Source organism: Ammospiza nelsoni, chromosome 3 (assembly GCF_027579445.1).
Source record: "Ammospiza nelsoni isolate bAmmNel1 chromosome 3, bAmmNel1.pri, whole genome shotgun sequence".
Lineage (NCBI taxonomy): Eukaryota > Metazoa > Chordata > Aves > Passeriformes > Passerellidae > Ammospiza > Ammospiza nelsoni.
Window position 1 is genome coordinate 65,347,620 of NC_080635.1, and position 27,961 is coordinate 65,375,580.

At 38.9% G+C, this 27,961-nt stretch overlaps 1 protein-coding gene across 2 annotated transcripts in view; it reads left to right on the forward strand.

Annotated features, from left to right (window-relative positions):
- The window catches only part of MAN1A1 (mannosidase alpha class 1A member 1), a 139,453-nt gene that overhangs the window by 101,028 nt on the left and 10,464 nt on the right, over positions 1–27,961 (forward strand). For both annotated transcript variants that reach the window (XR_009418040.1, XM_059467867.1), the window contains exons 6-9: positions 9,340–9,463; positions 11,749–11,842; positions 16,335–16,450; positions 27,542–27,761. Coding sequence is in view for 1 of the 2 variants with exons in the window: in XM_059467867.1 (XP_059323850.1) it covers positions 9,340–9,463; positions 11,749–11,842; positions 16,335–16,450; positions 27,542–27,761 (554 nt within the window). In the remaining variant the exon portion in view is untranslated. The remainder of the gene's footprint in view (positions 1–9,339; positions 9,464–11,748; positions 11,843–16,334; positions 16,451–27,541; positions 27,762–27,961) is intronic.

Consider the following 27,961-nt stretch of genomic DNA (forward strand, 5'->3'; position numbering starts at 1 on the left):
CCAGGTGCCATCACTGCTCTGACCTAATCATGAGCAGATACCTTTCACCACAGAGAATATTTAGTGGAGTTTCATGTAGGATGACTTGAACATGGAGCAGACAGAGCTCTCTTGCCTTCCCTGTGTCCACCAGCACTGGCTGACCCTCCAGGGAGGTGGGGAATTGTCCTGGCAGAGGCCACAGCACAAGCTGGTACTGGAAACTTTGTACTTCATGTACCTCCTTCTGCTTTTACATGAATAGTGCTCTTCAGTCTCTGTTGCTGCTCTGACCAGTTTCAAGACAAATTGCCTCTTGGGTGTCACCTTGGTGAAGATCAGTCCACTGGATAACATTTGAACATTTTACTTTTTTGCCTGAAAGTACATTAAAGAGCCAGTGACCATTCTAGGGCAGCTTTAGAGGTCTCTGGGTGTTTCCTTATAACAATAAAAGGCAAAAATGCTGGGACAAGGATAACTTTTCTTCTAGGAAAATGTAACTATGAACATTGCCTTTGAAGGACCTGATGGACTTCATGGAGAAAAGCAGGGATCTTGTTTTAAAATCTGTTTCATATTAGCATCTTTTGGGGGCTGTGCTGGTAGTTTCTCAAATGATGAACAGTTAGCCACAGCACTCTGATTTTCCTGCTCTCATTTCCAGACAGATGATGATGTGCATGGGTCTCCAATACAAATGGATGCATCTCCTCCACTGGCATCACTGAAGTGGCCAGGAAATCAGCATAAATTAATGCTGACACTGCATTGAATAGGCAAATAGACAAAATTGATGTTCTCAAACGAATAGCTCTGAGGTTATACCTCTTCATTATCTCACTTGTTGCAGTGAAAAACATTTGTGTTTTGTCTAACATTGCAACATATGTAGAAATCTTTTTTATTCCCTGTCATCCCATAAAATTGAGTAACCAACCACTTGTGTTAGTCTTCCTCCTGGGATTGCTGATGGTACTAATTCACTGTCTGCCTCCTCCTGCCAAGTCAGCATCCCTAAAGATCATCTCTCCAGGTAAGAGCTGATATCAGTTTCAGAGAGGGCAGCTGGGCTGAGCAGGAAGCTGCCAGCTGGGCAGTGGTTAGGCAAGGGCAGCAGTTAACACATTTATTGTCACAGCTGAAAAGCTCACCAGCTGTTAGAATTTGCCTACACGATCCTCCTTACAAAGAGGAATAAAACAGACATCAAAAACTGCCCTGCAGGCTAGCTGGCTGATTTTCAGTTTCTTTTTCAGCTGTCTCCAGCTGTCGAGACAGTGAATGAGAGGTGTTTGACCAGATGATAATAATTTTCCTGTCTCAGAGAAGGGACACTGTGGAAAAGTCAGATCTCCAGCAGGAGTCTGGATGCCTTGGGTGATTCTGGGACCACTCAAGCCTGCACAAAGTTAACCATCATTTACTGGTAGTTGGATGGGAAGATATTCACACTAGAAATACACAGTTACTGTGCTAGTCCTGTCACAGATTCCTCAGTCTGACCCTGCCTTGGTAGCTCCCACCACAAGATTTGGGTGGAAAAGTTGAGTGAGTGCCAGTGGTGTATGCAAACATGAGATTTCTGTACTTTTCTTTCTACTCTCAAACAAGGGTGAAGATGATTGGCCATTTAGGGGAAAAACAAAAATACAGGAACTATATTTGAAGCAATAGCAAATAAATCATCAGTTTCAGTGCTTGTGAAGACAGACCCTTAAACCAAGATCCACAATCCTATATACTGTATTTTTAGGGATGGGGGAGAAAGAAATAAATTTAAAAAAAAATCTTTTTAGCATTTAATTTCTGGAATAGACTGATTGAAACTTTGAGCAAGCATTGCCTGTGTGCTTCATAGTTGAGTTTGGTTTTAATTTTGCTTTAAAATATTAATCTCTAATTAAAGCTGAAATCACACAGCATAATTTATTAGCATTCTTAGTTAGCTGCAGTACTAAGAGGAGAAAGATGTAGCTCAGGAGTTTGAAGGGAACCTTTTCTAAGTATTAACTCATCCTTTAACTCCCCCAGTGTGGTCTGTGTTGTTGGATTTAGCCTCTCAGTGAGTTGTTAGGAAGAAATGTGTGTCTAATGATTAACATTGGTTTCTGGGAAGAGAAGCCACTCATCTTTTTTTTTTTTTTTTTTTTTCCATTCAGGGCAGTCCAAAAAATTATTCTTATGAAAGTGTTTTCAATGTGGCAATCCTAAATAATGCATGAAACATTAGATACTCTATGAAAATGGCCTCTGAGAATCATCCTTCTGGCTGCCACTTGTCTCCCTTTCCCAAGGGATCACAGTATCCCAGTATGGGCCAGGTTGGCAGGGACCACAGTGGATCCAAACTCCAACTTGGTCCAACCTCCCTGCTCCAGTAGGGTTATCCTGGGTATTCTCCCCTCCCAGAGGATGCCACTGTAGTATCCATAAAATACTTTTTCCCCAGTATTTGCTTATTTTTAAGTTGAGTGTGTGTGTATATTTAGAACATATTAATTGTTGGGATTTGAGTTCAATCATTTGCCTAGGAATGTCTGAGAGCAATTAAGTTTTATTTAGCATTTTGATGTATTTCATGCCATCTATGACTCTAGAGAAATTTCATCTTTTATATGTATTTTGTTTAAAATCAAAAAATAGATGCCTAGTACGTAAAGGAAAAACCTGATGGTCTTCTGACCTCTCTTCATTTGTTCTAAGGAGACTTAGTTGATTTAATCAAATTAAAATATTATGAAAGACTGGTAGTGACAAAAAAGAAATACACCAAAGGCTTTGGCAGTGTATAGACTGAAGGCTTCTGCAATATATAAACACTTCATTAGAAAAGTAGAAATGCTGTGGCTGGACACTGTGTATTTTTACTGACTTTTTACAAAAAGAGGACATAGGAATAATGAGCAATTCTGCCAAAATGGACTGTGCCCTTGGAGATTGTTCTAACTGGATTGAAATACAAAATTGTAGAATGATTTGGATTGTAACAGACCTTAAAAATCATCTAGTTCCTAAAAAATCATTAAAGATAAATTGTGAGTTAGAAAAAAACCTTTTATGTAATTAAAGATTTTAAAATATAACATTACAGAGTGTTTATCTCCACTTCTCCCTTTTGTTATGTGTATTAGCCTGTAGAGAGTTTAAAAACCCATCTGGTACCTGTGAAGCTAATTGAAATTTTGAGATTTGGGCACCTGGCAAGGGGTACCTGTAGGAGACTGGTCTCCGTGGGTTTACTGTGTAACAGGAAAGACTCCATCTTCAGCTTCATCTCCTCTGTGAAGTGATTTAATTCTGTTATCTCCCTGCACTGATTATCAGGGGAGCCCCAAGGAGATGAATTTCAGAGAGTGCCCTTGCTGGAGCTGCAGAGCTCTCCCATTTCCCCGCCTTCCCTCGTGGTCAGACCCATAGCTGGCACACAGCGCAATGCTGCTGGATTGCAGTGTGGGGTTTCAGCTGTGCAGCCAAATGGCTTGTGGTCAGAATTTTAAGACTAAAACATGGAAAAGCAATCATGTTATGCTTTCCAAATTGTCTGGGGACCCCAGGCTTCCTTTGGGGAAAAAAGCGGGGGAGGATTTGTGGTTTTCTTTGACAAAGAAAGCCCTGATAATTCTGCATTACTTCTGGATTCAAGGCATGCTTGCTTGGGGATTGAGACTCAAGGAGAAGCATGAAGTGCATCCTGGGGTGCTGGGAGGGGAAAGCTGCAGGGAAGTTTGTGTGTCCTTTGCAACACCCTCTGCCTGTGTCTCGACCTCCATTTGGAAAGGTCCCCCTCTGGCCTGGGTGTCTGAGCCACAGCTGGTGGTGTGGGGGGACATAAACCAGGTTCTGAGCACTGGGCTGGGCTACACTCTGCTGCTGCAGAAATCCTCTTAAAAGAGGATTAAGCCTAACCAATTCCAGTCACAATCTGTATTTTCCAGGCAGATCCTCCTTGGCCCCTCAGCGCTGTTGGAAGTACCAGGCACAACCTGCGTGCTCCAGCTCTGGTGAATTTCAGTGGACCCCTCTCAGTGATTTCTCTGTCACAGCGTTTTGCATTTTCACCCACAATCACAGGGTAGTTTCTTACAGAAAAAAAAAATCAGCTTTAGTAAAGTCCAAAGGGGCTGTTGGGACTTATTTTCATTTTTAATTCTAAAACCTTTCTCAACAGTGGTACATGGACACATTACTTGTTGTTGCTGTGTCTCTTTTATTCTGGCCTTTCACTTTTTACTGGCTGAGTCTGCAGGAGGACACTGACTATTCTGTTGTGCCTGGTGCATTTTGCATTAAATATTGAAATTCTGACTTCTTGCTCTGCCTCCAGCTTGCAGAGTTGTCCTGGCATCCTCCAGGAACGGCTGGGGTATAATAAACAAGTTGTCTGCAGAGACAAACAGTTCTGCTTGCTGATGACAAGAATTTTGATAAGTGTTTTGACCCTTTGAAGTACTTGTGCAGTTTCCCTGAGGATTTGCTTTTCCTTTCAGTTGAAAATTAGCTGCTGCTTTATATATATTGGGATGTAGATAATTTTTTAAAACTCTTTTAAATATGGTTGTGCTTCTGAATTTCAGTGATTTTTTAAAAAGCAACCTTTGAATATTTATATTTCCTCTGTGGTTCCCTCTCTTGGTACACTCTGTACATTTTAGAAGACTTAGTGATCTCATGCTTTCTGTTCTTATGTACAAATGAACCAACAATGATCTGCTGGAAAAATACTGAATTGAGTTACCAGCAGCCCAGGTCAATCAGGCTCACATTTGCCAAGAATGAATGACAGTAGAACTACAAACACTGGTTTTCAGATTCTGTGGCACTCAGTGTTCAGAAACAAAGTTTATAAAATCAGTGAGAAATATTATAAACCAAAATATTATGCTACTCTGATCCAGATTCTCACTTCAAATTTGCCTTAATTACATAATAAAAGTTATAAAAAGTCCTAAAGTTCTCTGAATGTGTTACAGAAACTTTTTGTGTGTTTTATGCAGTGTAAAATATACTATTTTAGACACAGTGATTTCAGATAGGTTAAAATAGTACCCTATAAACTGCAGATATTTTAGCACTTGTCTGGATCTTCAAAGTAGTTTGAGTAGTGCGTCTCCTTCCATCTTTCCTTCCTGAAGTGTACAGTAGGAGTTTGGTTTCTAACCCTGATGTGAGTACATGACTGACAGTACAGGTTGTAGTGTGTATCAATATAAGAAAAATTGAAAAATTCAGTGGCAAGGTAAATTACAAAAAGAAAGCAGAACACAGGAATAAAGCTAATATAAAAAGTATCATATCTGCCCCCCTTTGCTGTCCTCCATCTCTTTCTGAAAACTGCATTTGTCAGCTTACAAGACATTTGTGACATTAAACTATTAAACAGAGTCAAAATAAGATGCAAAAATTTTCGGTGCTTTACAAGTTTTGCTTTGACTGGGAGGAATGATCTGCACATAAGTTTGGCACAGAGTCATGAACCACCTTTTGAGAATCCTCCAAGTGCCCTGATAATTCTTTGGGTTCAGATTGCTGCTGTTGTTTCTTGACTTGAGTAATGAGCACCCCCAGACAAAAAACATGTAGGAACTTGCAACATTATGTAGGTTTGCTAAAACTTGGGAATAGAAATAAAAACTTTCACCAGAGACTCAGGTTTGCATCTCAAGACTTCAGGAAGCCAGTGCATAACGTCATAACTGAAGAGTAATGAGATACCCAGCACTGACTTTATGGCTGAATGGTAAATAGGTTCTCAGCATTGTTTTTTTTTAACTTTGCAGGAGTTTTTGTTCACCCTCATAATGGTAACGGTGAAGAGCTTGAAAAATGTCTGAGTTGGGAGCCCTGGTTATATTATCTCATGCATGGGCAGAAATCAGTATTTTACTATGTCTAGTTATTAATATTTACTGAGCTGTTAGATGTATTTATTGCATGTTATTTTCTAGGGCACCTCAAGTAATTTATAAATGTACTCATTGTTTATAATCCCTGACAAAGATGTCTTTTTTCTGTTTATTTTGTTCTGTTTAGTTTCCTCTTTTTTAAAGTTCTGTAGGGTTTTTTTAAGTGTGCTATATTTATTATTTGGAGGGTGGTGAGGGCAGGGCTGAAAAAAGAGCACCCTCTTCATTTCCTTTTCTTTTTTTTAAGCCTAAATACTGTTAAACAAAAGTCAAAGTCTACTTTCCCAATCAAAAATGATCAGACTGTGCAATCTCTCCCATTTTGTTTATTGAAAGCTTTGTTGAGTATTTCCTGGTCTCTCTCTCCAGGAGCTGACTGTCTGCACAATGCTCACTGGAGTATCATCTTAAAATAAGGATGGAGCTGAATGGAATCAGAAACAGTACTGTGGCTGTCCCAGTTAGTGTGAGGGAATATAGAAAACTTTCCTGTTCTATTGCTCCCAAAGATGAAATATATCCTATGAAGATGATCAGTTGGCTGGAGCCCCCCTCCTATGAAGACATGCTGACAGAATTGAGCTGTTCAACCTGCAGAAGTGTTTGGAGAGACCTCACAGCAGCCTTTCAGTCCCTAAAGGGGTCTGCAAGAGAGCTGAGAGGGACTTTTGGCAAGGGCAGGTAGTGATAGGACAAGGGGGAATGGCTTTAAACTAAAAGAGAGTAGGTTTAGATTAGATGCCAGGAAGAAACTTTTTATGTGAGGATGGGGGGACACTGGAATTGGCTGCCTGGAGAAGCTGTGGCATGAAGTGTTCAAGGCCAGGTGGGACAGGGCTTTGGGAAACCTGTGAAAGGTGCCCATGGCAGAGGGGTTGGAACCAGATGGTTTTTACTGTCCCTTTCAACCCAGGCCATTCTATGGTATGAGAAAATACCAGACATCCATAGCTGAAGGTTGCATGAAAAATAGTTGAGGGACTGAAGAGCAAATCTTGAGTACTACCATTATTGACATGAGCTTTCCAGTGACAGAGTTCACATCTGAGGCTAAGCCAACACATAGCCTTTTTATTTTGCAGATTTACCAGAAAAAAATGCCTTTTTTTCCTAACCACCTGACCCAACTGAAAAAAATGAAAGCTCCATTAAATAGTACCTAAGATGTAACATAAATGTTTATTTCTACTTATATTTTGTTTAAGATCAAATAATGCAAGTTCATGATTTTCAAACCATCTTAAACAAGAAGAATCCTCCACTCATGGCAAAACACATTGCTGCATGCAGAAAACCTTTTGACAGCTGTGTTTGGAAATTTTCCTTGTTAACAAAACACACTACATCAAAGTGTTCTGGCAGGTTGTATTGGTATGAGCAGACACTGGGGTAGAGTCCAAGTAGGAACTCTATTACATTTTCTGTCGATTTTGGTTGATGCCTTGCTGCAGGAACAGCTCAATGTTTTCACTTTGAGATGGATTGAGAAACTTTCTAGGAAAAAGCACATGTGCTTTTTCCATTTGTACCACAACATGCTAACTTTTCGAAATTGAGGGGGTTTTTCTCATTTTTTTCTTCCTGGGAACTTTATGTCACCTCTTTTAATCTGGGTGATTTGGAAACAGGATAAGATATTTTCATCTAGAAGTCAGCAGTTTGAGATAGCATGTAGCAGAGATGGGGTCTGTTCTTGGGTGAATAACCAGTCCACAAGTTCTTCAGACTGTAGTGGAGAGGTTTCCAGATATGTTGTCTGCTTGTACTCACCTTGATCCTGTTTTCTGTAATATGTGATGCTTTTATGTTACCATTCAAAAAAATTCCGAGCCACAGAAGATTGAAGTGCAGAAAGCTTGTAAACCAGCTGTGGGTTTCTCTTCACTGTGTAAAAAATACTCAAATCTTTGTAAGAGACATCTTAAAATGAGATATTAAGATACCATAAAACTTGTGTTTTGTTTCAGTCACTCAAATACCATACCAAATGGGGATTGTGTGCATCTTGCAGTACCCTGATTTCATTTTTTCATTGATTTTGGTCTGCAGCTATGAAGATCAGAAACACTTTTTGGGCAATTATTTACATCAGAGGACTTATATGTGTCTCCACCTCTTGCACCTTTATGGTCAACCAGGGCAGCCTCATCAGATCTCTTTCCTTTGTGCTCTCTGTGCCTTTCTCTGCTTTTGAAGCTTAATGACTTGGTTTTATTTTGTGTGTCTGGCAGAAGTCTCAAAATACCATTTGATATAGCTAGCGGGGAGATTGACCTAATGGAGTCTTAATTTCCATGCACTGGTTAAACTTCAGTTATAGACGATCTTTTGAAGAAGAGTTTAATAAATCTGAGAACTTCCATCATGATTTATTGGAGTTTTTTGCTGGTTTTGGATTTTTTGAGTCACATTTTAACTCAGGAAGAATACCATATTTTCATGGTTGTGCAACTGCTAATTGATGTAGTGGCTGCTTATGTGTAAAAGTAAAATGAAAATTTTATTTATATACAGATGTCTTTGTGTTTAATGCTCTTTACAACTTGGAAATGTGGAAGGTGTTCCAGTACCTAATAAGTGTATTTGTATGTAACATTCATCCTAATAATAAGCCAATCTAATATGTCATTATTCAACTAGGTGCTCTGGAACAGTGGCTAAACTTTCTTTAATTTCAGGAGTTTTTTTCTGAATATTGCTGCTGGAAATTTCAAGGGGGAAAGAATCTCCACCTTTTTGTAATGAAATTTCAGTAGACTCGCCATTCTGAGTCTCAAGCAGCTTTAGTTTCTAGTGGAGATTTAGCAATAAATGTGATTTTCTCTATTCTCAATACAAATCCTAAGATTAATTTTGCTGTGAAGTATCTTTAGGTCATAATTAAAACTGAAGTTACTCATCCTGGTACAAGTGCCCAGACAGAAAATACATACTTATCCTACCCTATCAAAGTCTCATGCATTAAGAAGTATATGCTGCATGCAGTACTTCTAACTTAAAGCCTATTCTGTGTATATGCATTAATTTAAGTTAATGAGAAATTGCTCTGTAGAAATTAGAGTTAGAATAGGAGAGTGCTGTGTTAATTACAGAGGAAAAGAGGTGAAGTATGAGAATGCTTGCTTAGTAGTTTTTTGTCGTGTCTTTAAACATGGTATCCTGCAATGGAACACTGTGACAGTGATAAGTGTGATGGAGCCATTTGTGAGCTGAAAGACTGGGTTTTTGCAAAAAGCAACTGTACAGCCTAAGCAGAGCTGGACTGAAGTAATTCAAGGTCCTGTGGGGAAATCATGGAAGGCTGCTGAAGCATGGCTCCTTACATACATATTAAGTACATTTAGATTAGTTATCTTCTCATGATAATGTTATAGCTACTGCCTATTACATTTTATTAGCATTGCCTTACAGATGCTCATGATTATTTTCTGTCTTTCTCTTCCCCCCATCTTAGTGGAATCGGTCGAAATTGGCCATGGGCCTCTGGTGGAAGCAGCATTTTGGCAGAATTTGGGACTTTGCATCTGGAGTTTGTACATTTGAGCCACCTGTCTGGAAATCCAGTCTTTGCTGAAAAGGTCAGACTGCTCCATCAAAATCATGTTGTAAAAGATAAAGCACATATTCAGGGACTAATATCAATAGGGAGGGATTTGGATTTCCCTCAGTTGTAAGCATTTGTCGCATTTTCCCTAATTACCTTGTCATGTTTTTGTATTAAAAAGTCAAAAGTTTCTTCCAAAATTATTCTGATATATGTTCTTGTATATGGCCCCATAAAACACTTAATTTCTGTTTATTTTCTACATTAGTATCACATTAAGCAATCAGACTGTACAGCTTTCTTCAGTTCTTTACTTAATGGGGTGTAAACAAAACGTGGCTTTATATTCAGAATAATAACTGATGCCTAGAGAAAGCAAAGCACCATGGTGATTCTAACAAGTTTACTCTTCAAAATGCTGTATAATATGACTGCTGTCAGTGAGATCAGAAAGCCCTTCCATTGCACTATAAGAAATATATTTTGAACTCTCTTTGGGGAAGGAAAAAAGAAATCACATCCTTAGACAAACCAGTTGTTGTGCACACTAATTCTTCCAAAATTTGATAACATTGTCTTCTGGATACTTTTTATATATATGAGCCATGGCAGAACTCCTCCTTCCCTCAACTCCCACCTGAACAATTTTGCTTTGCTTTTTAACGTACTAATAGCCAGCAAGTCCTGTTCTTTATCAGGACTTTATCACTTTATCATTTATCACTTGTTCATTTATCACTTTATCATTTTTCTTCTTTATATTTCCTAATTAAAACGTACACTTCTTCTGATTTTGTATTCTTACTGCAGCCACCCCATATTACCTAAAGCTGATATTATCTACTTAATAATCTAATTATTGATGAGATGCCAAATGTTTAGCAGTAGCTCTAAAAGCAAAGCCAAATCTAAAATTATTATCGGGTAGGGACTGAGGGGCTTTGCAGCAGGACCATTGTCAGCATTGGAATAAATTTTGTGAAGCAAACTCCTAGCAGTTTTCATGTATTTAGGGGTAAATATAAGGACAGTTTCTCTTAAATTTGGACTGGGGATGAGGAGTGGATGAGTAGGGAGTGGCAGCACTGAGGAATAGCCAGAAATAAATTTCGAACATAAGTTAATGATCTTGTGGCATTTATGGTAATTTAATGCACAACATCTCTCTACTAAGAGACAATGAAATTGTGTATCTTAAAAGTCCTAGCCCATGGTTCTTCTACACTGTGGCATCATGCTCTAGCTGCAAGATGCTGGAAATCTGTTTATGTAAGCTATTCTTAAAACCCTTAAGAGATTGTAATTCCAAAGCCCTCAGAGATGAACCATTCCAGGGCTGGTACACTTGATAAATAATAAACACTGGAATAAGCTTTCCATGGATGTATTCATAGAAGAACCCATTAAGTGAGGTCTAGGACTCATTGCAGCCTGCATTTGGGCAGTGAGTAGTATCAAGATGCAGCAGGCAGTTTGTGTACCACAACAGAAATCCTTCTGCAGCTTGGTATAAGTTAATTTATCTTCTCTTTCAGTAGCTACTTCACTTGGTCTCTAGGCACTCGGGGGTTTATAATGAAGCTGTCAGTACCTTTTTGTTACAATTTCTGGCCTGCAGTGCTCAGGGTCCTCATTCTTCCAAGCTGCGACATTTGATTTTCCGTGAATCCTAAAATGCAGTATAACTCATTTCATGTGCTCTGCAGTGGATTGTGCTGCTGGATGGCTCCAGCTGCTGAGCATCTGGACTGTAATTGTTTCCCCGGGCATCTCATTTGTAGTGAGCTCCTTAGTAGTGCTGGCAGAGCACTGGGGGCTGCCTGGGTCCCTGCTGCTGGGCAAGCTGCTGGTGTAAAGCTCAGTCAGCTCCAGCCGTGCTCTCCTTTCCAGGCAAAACTCCTTTGCAGTGCACTTCCACACCTGCACTAGGTGATAAGCTTAATATTTAATAGCATTTCTGATTTAGGTATACAAGGAATATAAATGCTGATGTAGCTGAGCGTAGTTAAGGCAAATAGCCTCAGTGAATTTCAGCATCCTGGGGAGGAGGGGGACACTCTGCATGGCAAGTCCTGAACTTTGCAGCTTGCTCCTGTTGTGTTGTTTCATGGCTGACAATTGGCACAGAAACTCCCGAGGTTTTCAGGAACTTGTTTGCATGATGATATCAGCTTTGTCAATAGTGATACAATTGCACAGAGGTGTTTGGGTGTGTGTGTGTGTTGAATAAGATCAGGGGGGTTATTTTTAGGCATATTTACACTCCTGTATTTTGTGGGGAAAATGGATAAGTGCTCAGTGTTTTGTACCTTCCACTAGGTAATGAATATCCGAAAAGTTCTAAATCGCCTGGATAAACCAGAGGGCCTTTACCCCAACTACCTGAACCCCAGCAGTGGCCAGTGGGGCCAGCGTAAGTAGCTGAAGTCTTTGCTACTATGAGCTGTCTATCAGCATTCTCTTTACAGTCATTAACTTCTTTCAGTCAGTTACCTGTTCTTTTAATATAAAAAGAACTTTTATAATGTATAGAAACTCACTTTATATCTGAGGTTCTATAAAATGTAAAAAAAAATACTAATATAAAATTAATAATCTTACTTGCTATATTTTAATATACTTTTTCTGAGCTTTCGGTGTGACTTGTGGAAGTCGGGAAATGTATGAATATGTATGACTTTGGAAAGGAATTTGTGGTCTACAGAAGTCTCTTATTCAAAAATCTAAAGTGCTCTCTGAAGTAGCTGTATAAGGAAGCTTTATCAGCTTGTCTGAATCAAATTCCACATTTCCAGAGTTATGTGGCTCTACTGAAGGAAAAAAAGTAATAAGACATGTCTTTCCAGTTAATCCCAGCTGTGATTTCTGTTGAAATTTAATGCCACCAACTGAGGAAGCAAACTAAACAGAAATGTGTCATGGCATTAATCCCCTTGGAACCATTACTGAAGATACCAAAATTAGAAGGAAAAGACTATAAAATACTTGAATTACTTGAATTACTTGAATTCCTTAGCTCCTTCATGATGACTGAGCCTTTTATTGTTGTTCATTGCTTTCTCTGATCTCCATAACTTGTCAGAAGGTGTGCACAGTGTGCAGGATCATGATTTTAGAGACATTGTTGCTTTTTCCACTTTTCCTGCTTAGGTTCAGTCTGTAACCATCCTATTCAGGCAACTCTGTCTTTCTGTTTTTTCTTCCTTACATTATTGAATAAAACCAAGCAAGATATGCAAGATGGCCATGAACCAGCAGCACCCTTGTGGGCAAGAAGGCCAATGGCATCCTGGGCAGCGTTAGGAAGAGCATTCCCAGCAGGCCAAGTGAGGTGATCCTGCCTCTTTACAAAGCCCTGTTGAGGCCACAGCTGAGGTGCTGTGCCCAGTTCTGGGGACCTGGTACCAGAAACAGGTCTATCAGATGGAGTAGGTCTGTCAGAGGGTGGCAAAGATGACTGGGGACTGGAGCATCTCTCCTTTGAGGAAAGGCTGAGAGAGATGGGCTGGTTCAGCATTGCGAAGAGACAACTGAGAAAGAGCCTTGTCCGTGTCTCTTAAGTACCTGAAGAGAGGATGTCAGAGGGTGGACCAGGCTCTTCTCCAGGTTGCCAAGCAATAGGACAATGGGAAGAAACTGATGCACAGAAAATTGTGCCTGAATATGAGGAAGAACTTTTCTGTGCAGGTGACAGAGCACTGGAGCAAATTGCCTTTGTCTGGGAGAGGTTGTGGAGTGTCCTTTACTGGAGATATTCAATAACTATCTGGACACAATCCTGTGTCATGTGCTCTAGGATAACCCTGCTGGCACAGGGAGGTTGGACAGGTTGGATTGTGGTTCCTTCCAACCTGTTCCTTTCTGTGATTTCTTTGATTTTATTGATTAAAATCTATTTTTGAAAGTTTTGTGTCACTCTGAGTTAAAATCTTATCCAAAAAGATTTTGCTGCTCAGGTGTATTTTCCCATCAATGCAAATGCCATTTCCCTTTATGAATTAGAAGTGCACTGTCATTTCTCAGTCTGCTATGCTGTGAGGCTCCCTGCAGGTCACTGTGCCACAAGGCCTGTGGCAGCTCAGCATGCATGACCATCAGCTGTGGTTGCATGTTGGTATAAACCGTGACATCCCTGCACAGATTTGAGACGTGTGCCCAATTGTAACACGTGTCGGTTCAGCACAGCTTTACAAGACATAAAAACCTCCCCTGGAAGGGTTGATCCTACAGCAGTAGGTACTGGATTTAATTAGAGACAATCTCAGCACCTGTGAGATAGATGCAGTTAACTCCTTTCCTGGCTTCTCTTAGCCATAGAGACTGCTTTTTGATGCTTCATGAGAGCAGATCTTTCCAGAGGCTGAGGCAGTTAGTGACTCTGCCTTACACATTTTAAAGCAGTCAAAACACTTACTCTGCCTTATGGCTTTTGTTATTCCATATTTTTAATATTACTTCGTCTTAAGCACTCCTCATTCACATGAAATGCCAGTTTTTGTTGGTGTGCACAGAAAAATTTGCAGTGTCCATGGAGCTTTGTTTTCCAATAGCATGCAGTGTTGATGAATAAATAGCTTCCCATGCCTGTGAATGATGGGTGCAGGTGTTGATGCAGGTCTGTTCCTGGCATGCTGAAGCAGCAAAGACAAGTTCCATCTTGTTCCATCTCTTTCATATCAGTCGCCTCCATTCACCAACACTGATTAACTAATTTTTTCCCCACAGAGAAGATCAGAATGTGAGACTTGAAAAATATGTTATTTGAGATTGCTTTTCTAGGCTGTTTTCTGCTGATTACAACAGAAGGGAAAAACCAAACAATCAAGACCCTTAATTGGCACAAGACAGAAATATTTTCTCTTAAATATAAAGTGGAGAGGGAGGAATGGTTTCTGAATGTTTCTTCTCCAGCAGTGCTGTAGCTGTGAAGGCTGCTGATGGATCTCTGCCATTGTTCCTGTAAATTCATTTAGCCCTTGTTATTTTGACAGTAAACTGACAGTGATTTGCTGCAGCATGCGTCAATTGGATTTGTCTACTGCAATAATGTATATAATAACAGGGCTTATTATTGATGAAACTCTGCTTGTGCTATTTAGTTTGCAAATGTCAGAGGTTTCTATGGTAATTTATTTAGGAAATTGTAAAGGTCATTTAAATGCTGCTGTTCAAAGATCAGCCTTTGATCACAGGAAATGTTCCCATTGTTTTAAGAAACCTCTTCTCCTTTTGGATCATGAACATTTAATTTAAAAAATGGTGTAGTCTTCCCAGAATTTCAATATATCTCATTCAAAAGAGGTTTGAGAGGAAAAAAAAGCCTTTTCAAACCCAGGTTTGATGGCACAATATACTTGGTAGGCAAAGGGACAGGATGCATTCAGAAAACTAAATTTTTTTTTTGCATGTCACAGGCTAGTGGAGGAAAAGGACACTGTTGATGTAGTTGGAATAGACAAATATCTATCTTCTACATTTGCATGTCTTTGCAAGCTGTCTGGAAGGTGAAGGGAGGCTTTCCATGGAGAAAAGACACAAAGGGGTATAAAAATAAATTCTCTGTGTTCCTTTGAATTCTACCAACACGAGCATAACTTTGAAGCTAAGAACAGAGTTATGTGTCAGGAAGTGTGAGCGCAGGATCACTAACCTTCTGCATCTCGCTTTATGAGTCTGGATCATCCCATCCAGGTTGCTTTTTGGATTTCTCACGGCCAGAATTTTCTGGTATGACTCAGGAACTTGCTGTGTGATCTCTGTAATGACATCTCCATCCTGGATTTCTTGAGTGGAATTAGCAGATCCCTCCTTTGCTGTAAAATTGACAGTTATAGATGAGAAGTCCCCATAAAGCACTTTGAAATTTTTCACTGAAGACTCGATAAATGCCAAATCACTTAATTTTGCCAGGCAGCAACAAGTTTCAAAAGCTAACCTCTAGCTACTTCTTCACTTAATGGAGCTTAGAAAAACACTTTACATGTATGTATAGTTGTAGTATTTAATGCATTTAGGGAATCTGTGCTGAAATAATGATAACCCATCAAAATTTTGCCAAGAATCTTTTAGGTTCCTGGACAGTAAGTGCGTGCAATCTTGTACAAGCAGCTGAGAGCATCACTAAATTTCCCATCACTGGTGCAACTGATGTTGCATGTCTGGCTTGTGTGATCTTAGTGTTTCCAGAGTCACTAAATTGTGCAATTGAATAATCACAGCATCTGTAGTACCAGATTGTTTCACATAGTAAGCATAGGGCAGAATAAAGCAGTGTCACAGCAACAATCTTCTGCAGATGAGGTGAAGTCCTTTTTTTTTCCTTCCAAACCACTGCTGAGTTCTGAGAGCAGTCAGAAGTTTAAAAATGTAGTATTATTTTTAAACATATGGCTCAGCATTTTGAAATACCACTAAATAACCTGAAACTCAGCTCTGCAGTAAGGAGCTAAAAGCCTTTTTTATGAAGTGACTTAAATGGAAAGTTAGTGACTAAAAGAGCAATGCCTGCACTTTAAGGGAAAGCCTTTATCAAATCAGAGAACACTTTCTACTTTTTTACCTTTTTAGAATAAAAAAAGAAAAAAACTTAGTTTGACGTGGTTTTGTATGGAATAGACTACATTAATTAGAATGGACACATATAAATTGTTTTCGCTTTGCCATGATGTCCTGTGGCACATTGTGGATATTAAATAACTATGGTATTTTAGCTAGATTAAAAATACAGCAATAAAAGAAACAATTCTCTGTATAAACCAGTAAAGTTTTTCCTGAGGTTCCGGGCTTATGTTTATTAAAGATGTTGTAGAAATAGATCATTAAATATACTGTTTCAAACTGTAATTGTATTTTATTGTCATGGCTGAGGATGAAATTGCTGTTCAATCTCTTTCTTCCCTATTAAGATCATGTCTCCATTGGAGGGCTTGGGGATAGCTTTTATGAATATCTGCTCAAGGCATGGCTGATGTCGGACAAGACAGATGAAGACGGCAAGAAAATGTATTATGATTCTGTTCAGGTAAATAAGACATTTAAATCTTCTTTTCCACAATAATCTAATATATAATAATCCTAAAGAGACAGGCTGTGAGGACAACATGAGAGATTTATGTATTTGCTACCACAGGGTGTTTTTTCAAAGAATTAGTTTCTGTTCTAAAAAAGACTTCTTCAAATAGAAGTGCTAGAGGAATACAGATACTGCGGGAAAGGGGAGAACTTTGCAGTATAACTATTTTTTTTTCTTTTACTGCAATATAGTCAGTTGTCTCTGGAGGAGAGAGGTATAAAAGAAGCAACAAAAAATGCATCTACAAGTAGCACTCAGATAGATGTTCAACTCTTTTTCCTGAGCCTTCTCTAGATAAATATCAGTCTTGTCCTTTTCCTTTTTATCCAGGAGGGAGTTCCTCTCTTGTGTTCAATTCTCTCATGAGTTTCAGCCATAAAAAGTGTTCTGATTGTGGTCCACACATGGATCAATGTGTTATGGTAGATAATTAGAAATTAAAATTGGGGTGTCTTTTCACAACGACTTTTTTGTATAGGAGCATATACTTGTCAGCTTCTGCAAAACACCCCAAATGGACACAAGAGAAAGTTTTATAAAATCAGAACTATTCATACTTACATTTCTATATGTATTTATGATCCTACTGGTCTGCACTCTCTTTTTTTTTATGGTATTTCCTTAATATGCTCTTTTGGGAGAAATAACAGGTTTGTGACACCAGATTGAGACTTGGCAAGTATTCAGTTTAAATGCATATTTACAGGCTTTCCTTCCAATCCTGGGCAAATGACCTATTTTCTCAGTTCTTTGCTTTCATATATATAGATATATATATTAAAAAAGAGGATAATATTACTTCTTTTTTCCCTATCCTTTCATCTGTTTTGACTGGAAGCTGTCTAGGGCCAGGACTTTCATCTCTTATTAACAGTGTGTATCTATGGTGCCTCCACAGACAAGGCTTTGAGATGCTAAGCAGTATCTGCTTATTCTTTCATATATCTGGAAACACACTGTCCCTAGGGAGGTCATAAGTCTCCTTTTACTTCCCATACACAAAAAGTGGTGGCATTAAAAAAATACAGCCATGGTTTCTTATTGCAACCATCTTTTTTTCCATTACAGAGGAAAGTCAGTGTGAAGATCTGAGGGAGGGTGTGATGTCTGGTGGTTGTAAATTTGACAACCAAGTGTCCTCTGCTAAGGAAATCTTGCCTTTAATTTTGTAAGTGCAGATTTGGATGCAGTCAGCCTCATCTTTGCTGCTAGCATGGTATCAACTTCAGAGCAAAAGGTGGATCTTAAATTAGGTTTGAGTGCATTTGAGGCTATAACATAAGAACAGTGCTGCTGTAATAGCTCAGACATTGGATTGTCAGCCAGAGAGAACAAAGTGTGTGAAATTATCAATTCATCTTACCACTGAAGACATTTTGAAGCACCTCAAAGCTGATTGCAGCTTTCTACTTCTGCTGGTTTAAAAACATCAGGTTTTTTTTGAGGTCCCAGCAGGGAGCAGAAGTGGTGACAGCCCCCACATTTAAGGACCAGTTCTCCCTGCTCAGATTTCAGCTGGAGGAGCAGAATCACCTGTTCAGCACCATCACTGAATGTGGCAGTGTCAGTGACAGGGTCTCAGCTCTGCTCATATGACTGTATTTACAGTACCTATTTTCTTAACACTTTTTAGTAGTACTAGCTCAGAAACAGTCCGAGCATCATGTCTGACCAGTGTGTTTGAGAGGACCTGACTAAAAACCAGATTTCCTTGTGCTGCTGGCTGTTGCTATTTCCAGTATTTTCTGATCAATGGCATTCCTGTTTGGTTTTTGTACTGAGGTACATCTGAACCAAAGCTGGAAGTGCACATGCAGCTTTAGGAGTTGGCAGCTTGATGCTGTAAAGTAGCTTGTTCAGAAAGCAGCAGCAGCAAAGTTTCAGCCTCACAGAAGCTGCAGGATGTTTGGGCCCCACTGAGATTCCAGGTTCTTCATTGGATAACTATCCTGATTTGAAATCCATCCTGGTACTGACTTCATTGCTATTGATCCATTACTTATCTAAATTAAAGCTGATTTAGGAGTCTGCACAAGCTGCAGTCTTTCTTTACAACTGAGGCTGCAAAGTTTGGGCATTCTGAGTCTGCTTGGTATTTTCTTAGAGAAATTTCCCCCAGCGCTCTCAGAATCTTTTTAAGACTATGCCAAAGGGAACAGCATGATTATTCCTGGCCATTCAGTCCAGCACATACCCCCCCAGTTCTGAAAGAGTGATGTGAAGGCTTGATTCCTAATTCAATACCTTCTGCTATCCAGAAACCACAAAGGAAAATATATGGTGAGTTATATAGTTCACTGTGAAAAGCTGAAATCTATTTAGATGGAGCTTAGGGGTTATTTTTCACATTGCTCTGTAAATCATATTTAAAAAAAAAATGAATGCTTTCCGTTAGAATTTTTGTATCACCTGTCGATTATATAATGGCTTAAGTTAAAAGCAATAACTAAAATGTCAGACTAGATTTAAAAACTGCTTCTGCTTGCCATGAAAATGCATTTATGGCCGAAGCCATTGAAAGAGTTTATTCCTAATGGGAAAAGGGACCAAGATTGTTGGTTTCTCGTCTGTTTAAATGACCTGGAAAGGCCCGGGGTGGCCTTGGACAGCCCACGCTTCAAAGGACGAGAAGAGGCTTCAGATCTTTTCTCGGTCTCGGTGTTTATTAGTTATTTATCTAAAAGATTTTCCCTTGGCCCGACAGAGGTCTGCACAGCAGCCAGCCATGAGCACACTGAGCGCCCCCGGGGCGGTCACCTATCTTTATACTCAAAATTACGTATATAATATTTATCAATTTTCCCCAATACCTTTTACCCTTATTGACCTGTGCGCTTTTAGTAATAACCAATCCCAAAGTGCCAACATCACCACAGAAGATGGAGGCCAAGAAGAAGAAGAAGAAGGACAGGACACACCCCAATTCCTCCATCTTACTTCTCTAAACCCCACTGTACAGAAATCTTAAACCCTGTGTTTCACACTCTAATTAACTTATGCCTTCACCATTTACCCCAGTGAAATCCTCCCATCCTCATACAGGTGTCGCCTCCCATGTAGGATCAAAGTCCAGCCACCAGACACTTCTGGCAACATTCCAGGACTCCCGAGCCCCCCAAGGGTGGTCTCGGTCACTCTGCACCTCCATCCTGAGGTGCTGAGATCCCACACAAGATCGTCTTATTTTGAATACCAGAGCATAGTATGAATGTATAAGGCCATCAGAGGGATTCATAAACTGTAGAATTCACACAAAAAGACAAGTGAATGTATTTTTAATGTAAGTTATTTTTTCTCTTTTGAAAAGTAATACAAATAATGTCCTGCTTCACATAATACATAAAATAAGAGATCTTTCTAAACTGGTTTCAATGGGTAGCATGCAGCATTCAGTTACAGAACAAATGTGTATTCAGCTTTTAGCTATATTTTGAAGAAATAACTGCCAATAGAATAATCCATCAGTCTTTGCAAGTATCCAGGACAGGAATCATCTCACTCTTCTCAGTTAACAAGCTGATCTCCGAGACACAATTGAGTAGGTTTGTAAGAGAATATGATAATTTAGAGCAAAAATGGACCTTGTGGGTTCATTTATATCTAGTCTAGCAACAGCAGTGTCACAAGCAACTGCATCAAATCCTCTCCTCTTAAATGTGCCAGCCCTCATTTCCTAAGCTGAAGGGCAATTTTCCCTCTATTCCTGTAAATAGGTTGTCTCACACTTGAGGCCTGATGGTCAGGTACCTTTTCCAAATTTTCCTATTACATTTATTTATGGCCATTTCTGCAATCCTTCTGCATCTTACATATATATTAATTCTCTCTCTCTGACACTGCCTGCATCACTTTCTCAGTGTAGTTCTAGAGAAGTGGCATATCTAGAGGCTGTAAAGAGAATGGTAACTCACCCCAGAAGAACTTCAAAGGAAAAGGAAGAATCCTCACCAGCACTTCCCAGGCAGCTCAGTTCGGTGCAGCCCTTGGTGGCCCTGTGGTTTCAGTGAGGTAAAGCAGCTGCTTTCTGCACTTTTGCCTTGAGTCAGGGCAGCTAGTTCCCTTTTAGACAGTAAGATTGTTTATTCTTTCTTAATGGGTAACAACTGCTCAGATGATCCTAACAAGAATACAAATGATTTCTGCAGAACATAGCACTGGAAGTGGGAACAATGGAAATGGCCAAAAGAGGAACATGTGTTGTGAAGCAGTGCCACGGCCACTCTGCCAGATTTCAACACCATTTCAGAAATTGCCGCTAGGCTGGATTACACAATTAAGCAATGCTGGCAATGCAGTAAACTTCTGTCAAAAGAGGAAAAAGTAATTTCTGGCCCCAGGATTCAGACAGAAAATATATAGAATTACTTTTTTCAGGGGGGTTTAATTTTTTTTGGCACATCGCTAACATTGGAGGCTGGCTTTGATATATGCCAAAGGTAGTGATTGGAGGATTTTGGGTATATTTATTGGATATTTTGATTGGGGGATTTTGGGTGTATTTAACTGTCAGCATTAAGTAGTGAATATTTTTCAGAGCTGTTGATTTCAGCCTTTCAGAAAAATAAAAAAAAAAAAAAAATCCATGGAGACTCCTTTCTCATTGAAAGGAGAGGGAAAACAAACTGTTGTTAGCAAACTGAAAACATGATATTGGCAGACAGGCCTTTTTCATCTCTGGAACTTTTGTGAGGATCTGTTTAACTGAGGTGACAGTCTGGTGCCTGGTTTGTGCTGTCTGCAGTCTCCATTAAGCTGCTTGAAGGGGTTTGCTTTGTGATCGTAGTGGTCTTAAAAACTGCATAACTGATGTGGACAAGGAGAGAACTGCAACAACTCAAATATAATGGCTTGTCATACTGGGTAAAGCTAAAAGTGATTAATGTCTTGAATATTTAATACTTAAGCATTTCTTGGCATTGAAGAAAATACATAAATGGGGCAGGCAGGATGCTGCAATAGCAGCCCATCTTAGAATGAAACAGTTGGTACCCATCATTCCCACTGCATACTTTGTTTTGGGGCTTTTTTTTTGGTGTAGGAGGCAGAAGGCAACTTAACTGAATGTAACTTAAATGTGCTAAAATCAATAAACAGGAAGTTTTGTCAGCTGTCATGTTTAAAATACTTATCAGCCAGCTGCACTGGTGTTGTGCACATAGTGATAGTGTGGCTGCATTGTGTAGGAACACAAGATTCATTACACTGAGCACACCAGAACGTCCAGAGGACTCACTGCTCCTTCTCATTCTCTTCACTGCATTTCCCCTCTCAGCACAAGTTTTGAGACTCTCTACAAATGCTTACAGAAAACATCAAGGCTAAAGACAGGCTTCTGCAGATTTTTAAATTGTTAATAATTTACTGATAACTGCACAATGTCTTACATTTTGGACCAGATCAAGTATTTATTCAAATATTTTGCTTGTTTATGGACTTTCAGGAGAAGCAGCAAGCTTTAATGTTAGAAGTCTTTAAGGAGGATTTTAGCTAGAGAAGTCTAAAGAGAAATTGTATGGGTTTTGCTCATGGCTTTGCACTTTTCAGAGCAGCCATGCTCTTACTAGTCATGCTATTTTCCCTTCCCTTTTCTGACAACAATAAAAAACTTGTCAGAATCAACAGATATCCTAGAGTATTCAGAACATGCACAATCTAACATTTTGAGAGTGACTTGATTTGATTCATGCCAGACCATTAATACTGTTTTAAAATATTAATAAATTTATCCTTCTGGTAAAACACATTTAATACATTTAGAGTTAGAGCATTGGTGCTCTAAGAGACACTAATAGATCTATAGAGGGAAAAAAAATATTTTCAAACACAAGTAAATAGTCAGCTTTCCCTTGGAACTTAATCATCTTTTTACTGAACAAATGAATAGGTCTCACAGTATAAATGTTTGCCATTGATTCCCTTTAAAAATGTAGGTACCTCCGTTATAAGTACTCATATTTCATTGCACATGTAAGCTTGTCTACATAACTTGTCTGAAGTCCAAAAGCAGTCAAGTGCTTTGGTGCTTTTAAAATGTTTCTTATATTTTGTGTTTAACCAAATGAAAGTTCTTCTGTGTTCAGATTTCAGTTCTGATTTTTAAAGCTCAGTTTAGTAAGCATAAGACACTACTTTTCTTTGGCAAAAGTATTTAAATTGTTTATAACAAGGGCTTGAACTTCCTATTCCATCAATAAACTTTTTGTAATGAACTCACTGGAATTTGCAATAAAGGAAAAATTGGATAATTGTGAAGGTTGAGAAAGAAAAGTATCTATTGCATTAGATCAACAAAACAGAGAAAATGTAAGGGAAGTAAAAAAGTAACAAGAAAGCAATTTACTTAGAAACTCACAGAATGTAAATCTGCAGTAATCCTGACCTGCTGCTCTGTGCTGTTTCAAAGCAATAAAATGTACTGGTGCAAGCTGTAAATATTAAAAAAAATAAATAAGCAATTGACATTTTACATCTTTGAATTATTGAAAATAACACATGATAGAATTCTCTTTCATCCTCACGGTTGCTTCAAATGATCAAAATACTGTTTATGAAAATTCCTAGGGGAAGAAAAATATATTAAAAGTTTGAACAGAGATAATTTATGGTGCTTTGTTATGAAGACGCCTGCAGAGTTGTAATTATCCCCAAAACAGACATTATAAACCCTTGAAACTTAGAATCATATTTCTGAAGTTTCAAATTTATTAAGGTACAGAAATATGGAACTGTCTTGCTGAGCAGTTTTATCTCCAGCTACAGTGACATCTTGAGGCAGGGAAGTGAAACCACCTGGGTTTCATTAAAACAGCAGTAATCATTGAAATTCATTAATCATAATTAAGAAGATACTGTAAAAGGAGAGGTGAAATGCCTAAGAGCTAGAAGTAACAGAACTGTGGGGTCACATTGCTGTTTGAGGTTTGTAATTTGTTATCTCAGCTCCTCCAGCAGAGGTAACACTTCTATGGCACATGTCTATGTGGAATTTGAGCAGCCTTGAGGAGCAGATTGGTTTTCCTAAGAAGCCTCCACCTGTGCTCTGCAGGCATCTCAGTTAGTGTTTTTGTTACCTATCAGTGTAATCCACCAAGAGAACCCCTGTAAAAATAATCTTATTGATTAGTTTTTAACTCATTTGAACAGAGAGATGATTCAGTTCTGGGTCTTCTCTGTTTCCCTGTAAACCATACATTCTAAACAACTCAGAGGGTAAATGAAGGACTTTGCAACCACAAAATCACATCAGGGATGCACTGAAGGGGGTGGTGAAGACATCATGTAAGATGTGTGAAAAGCTTAAAGACATGAAGGAACTGAATGAAGAATGGTTGTTTATTAGGAGGGTCCAATTCTGCTTAATTTTGCAAGGTTAAGAACTGGCAGTATAATGCATAGGTTAAGGAACAGGTTGATAAGCAGAGAGCATTAAACATATTGCCTTAACAATGAGGGCAGGAGGGGGAGGAAATCAGGTTGGGAAAAACTGAAGAGTTTCTCCTTTATGCTGTCAATAACAGAGATTACACAAATGTGCAATTTGCAGTCCTGTAGTTGAAACCATTCCTAATGTCTCATTCACTGTGACAGATAGGCAAGGCCATGATTTTAACGTGCAGACTCATGAGAAAGATGCCAGTAGTAATGCAAGGAGCACTTGAGTCACAATTCAAACTGTAAAAAGCACTGTTAGTGTTTCTGATGGAGTGCACAAGCATTTATACAGTTGTTGTGTTGAAGGAATAATTTCCCACAAGATGGAGAAAAAGGTAATTTGGCTGAAGGCTTTACTACAATGAGGTATGTAAGCAAAGCCTTAGGTGAAAGCTAAAAAAGAAAAATTGCCAGGAACTGTATTAGCTGTAAAAAGTTACTCTGGCTCTAGGAGCTTATGGGTGCATGACATATTGTATACCACACCAGCTTTACATGCAGTAAATGTATTTCTCTAAATGTCCATAAAATGTTTATTTACCTTTAGTTTTCCCCTCCTTTTCTGTCCACTACAGCCTCAAATCAGGTTGTCTCCATTTTTTTGCTTCATTTTTTTTTTTCCCACTCCCAGGTGGCATCTGCTATTGCTTCCTTTGGTAACATACATTTGTAGCTACCTTTCACTTGCTCAGAGCTTGAAAGCTTCCAGGGATGGGGCTTACACAACTTCTCTGGGCTACAAGTTCCAGTGCCTCACCGCCCTCCCAGGAAAGAACTTTTTTCTGATGTCTCATCTAAACCTACCCTCTTTCAGTTTGAAGCCATTCCCCCTAGTCCTGTCACTATATGCCCTTGTATAAAGTTCCTCTCCATCTTCCCTGTGGGCTCCCTTTGGGTACTGGAAGGCTGCTGTTAGGTCATCTCAAAGGCACCTCTTCTCCAGGCTGAACAATCCCAATTCTGTCAGCCTTTCCTCATAGGAGAGGTGCTACATCCCTCCACCTGATCTGAAAACAGTGCAGGAAGGAATTATTTGTAGTTGGGGAGCAAGTTGAAATAGACCTGCAATTCCAATAGATGTGTCTCTTGAAGCGAGTACATAATTATATCAAAATAAAAATGAGTTTATTTTAAGTATGAAATTCAGAATCAATTGTACCAGACAGATTTTTTCACTTGGGTGGATCTTTGTCACCACACTACATATTCTCCTTTTAAGATAATTTGTTTTACTCACTTGATTTCCCTGCCAGAACTGCACCCAAAGCACTGCAGACAGCACATAGCCTTCCTCTACAGGAACATAACCCTTCCTTCCTATCCTGCTTTTAAACCTCAGCTTTCATGTCTAGCTAAAAATGCAGAGTGACCTAGCATGCTCTTAACAAAGACATACACACTGCAAAGGTGTTATCAGGCACCCAGGGACCCAGGATGGTACAAAGCATGACAAGGCAGTCTGAGTGTCTATAATATATCTAATACCTACCTCATAAAAATAGCTTTAAATAAGATGGTTACATAAGAAAATAACTTTTAATAGAGATATGTACTAGTTCTTAATAGGCCCCATTTATAAAACAGAGATGATTTGCTTTACTAAACACGAATACTTAAATTGGAAATATATTTTTATTTTGCGACATTCTTGGTATCAATCAACATCAATTTGTTAGTTTCTTAACACCAGTTTCCTAGAATAATTTAAAAACTCTTAGAAGTCATCCTTTTTTATCCTAAACTTTAATGTTGAGCCAAAAGAGAGGAAAAAAAGTTCTAACACTAATTGGTATCACAAAATCCATTTTTATACTACAAGAATCAACTCTGGTCTAGTTAATATATAGTTCAAAAGTGCATCATTGCTGTTATGTCAGGCAGATACAGTAATACTTCATTCTGGTTTTCAGTTGTAACTTCAAATAAAATGCAACATAGGTAAATTTAGTTATCAATCTATTTTTATGGTTGCTTACTTTTTAAATAAATTCTGATCCAACAGCTAAGTGACCAGTAGAGTTTTTGCCTATTTTTAGAACTGTTGTTTTGGTGAGATGGGAGATACCCTGCTGAAAGGTTAGATGAAATGTCATTAAAGTTTTTCCTTTCTCATCTTGGTTTTAGGTAGCTTATTGTTAGAATGCCCAAATAGGTCTGAAAGCTATTTCCTGCAAAATTATTGTGTGTTTTCTTACCTTTCCCCTCTCATATCTAATTCCTCTTTTTATAGGTTAAATTACACAGGATTTTTAAAAGCAGAATTTGTTTAAAGCACAGGAATTTTCATTATTTACTTCTGCTTTAAAATTTAGGTATGTTTTCCAGTAGGTACCTAGTAGTAAAAGCATGCAATCAGGGTGAGAACAAGGGGTGGAGGACTTTTCTGAGCTAATAGTGGCTCTGGATCTGGGCAGAAAACATCCTTACTAAGTGCTTTGCACTCATATTACTGGAAAATAAAGTATAGTTTTCAATGTTATGTTCTTGGCAGAAAAAAACCCCAGTATGTAAAAACTGCAGTTATTCTGCTGTTTCTAATTTAGAGAGGATTTTTCATGCTTATAGGAACAACCTTTACAAATGCTTAAATGGGGGAAAGCATTACTACAATCACTACTTTCTCTTCATAATTTTTTTTTTAAATTCTGGCTTTTTTGTTAATAGTTTTCTGTAGTGATATTTTTTAATGGTTTTTCCCTTATATAATGCATGTTGAGTACTGTTTCTGGATATTATGATTTCAACAGGACAACCAGAGCACTAATGGATAGCTGAATGTGTAACAGAGTTTTCTCCTCTCCATTACTTCTTTTAAAGAGTAATACCTTACTTTCCTTGTGGGCTTCTAATTAATGTGCTCTTCTGCATCTTCTCTCTCATTTTAATTCTGTTCCTCCCACAATAGCAGGCTGCCTTCCTGGATTTTGTAATTAGTGACCATACATTGCTAACATCATCAACTTCCAGTTCCCTCTAGATTTGTGTATTCTTATTCTGCTTATGGTTTTTTTTCCAGAGATCTCAGTGAGACCGTGCTCTTGATAGATAAGTGGAGGATTTCAGTTTGGGAGGGGAAACTCACTGGACTTTGGGAATGCCATCTAGATTCAGAGGCCTAACATCATTCACTGCACACACTGAGTCATGTGTTTTGAATATGAGTTATGGCTGCGTATAATTTACATGAAATTATATCAATAACCACCTCCTTTAAGTCAGAGTTAAAATGAGAAATATAGAAGCTAAAGTGATGGCTAATAACTGTTGGAAGTTAAATTACTATTGAATGCTAAATTACCTGAAACTGCTCAGTGTAAAAGGGGGAAAAAATAAAATATTTCAAAATTTGAAGTGTATTTGGTAGGTCTTTCCAACATTTTTATAAAACATACCCTGTAAATTGCTTGAAGTTGAAGCAAAATTAGTCATCGTTACTGATGTCTGCTCATCTGCCTTGGTTTGGCTGACTTTGAAGTTATGCTGGCTCCTATTATCCATTGCACTTTGTGAGCAAAGGCAATAGAGAGCAAAAACAACCAGCATACAAGACAGCTTTGTCCTTTGCACTTTTCCAAATGGCCTTTGGTTTGAGATGGTGTCCTTCTGCAGGCCATAGAGACCCACCTCATCCGAAAGTCCAGCGGGGGCCTGACGTACATCGCCGAGTGGAAGGGCGGATTGCTGGAACACAAGATGGGACACCTCACTTGTTTTGCTGGGGGCATGTTTGCCCTGGGAGCAGATGGAGCCCCCAGTGACAAGACAGGCCACCACATTGAGCTGGGTGCTGAAATTGCCAGGACTTGCCATGAATCCTACGACCGCACGCGTGAGTACCACGTTGCAGAGTCTGGCTGCCCTGCTTGCCCCCATGAAGGCAGCCACTGGTGGTTTTGCATAAAGCTGAATGAAAATTGTTGCACAGTGAGAAGTGTTCATCCCTTCTGAGCAAATGCTGCCTTGCTTTAAGAGTAGCTTTTCAAATGGCTGCTCTGTTTTGTAAATAATTTCTGTGCACCTGAAGTGTAT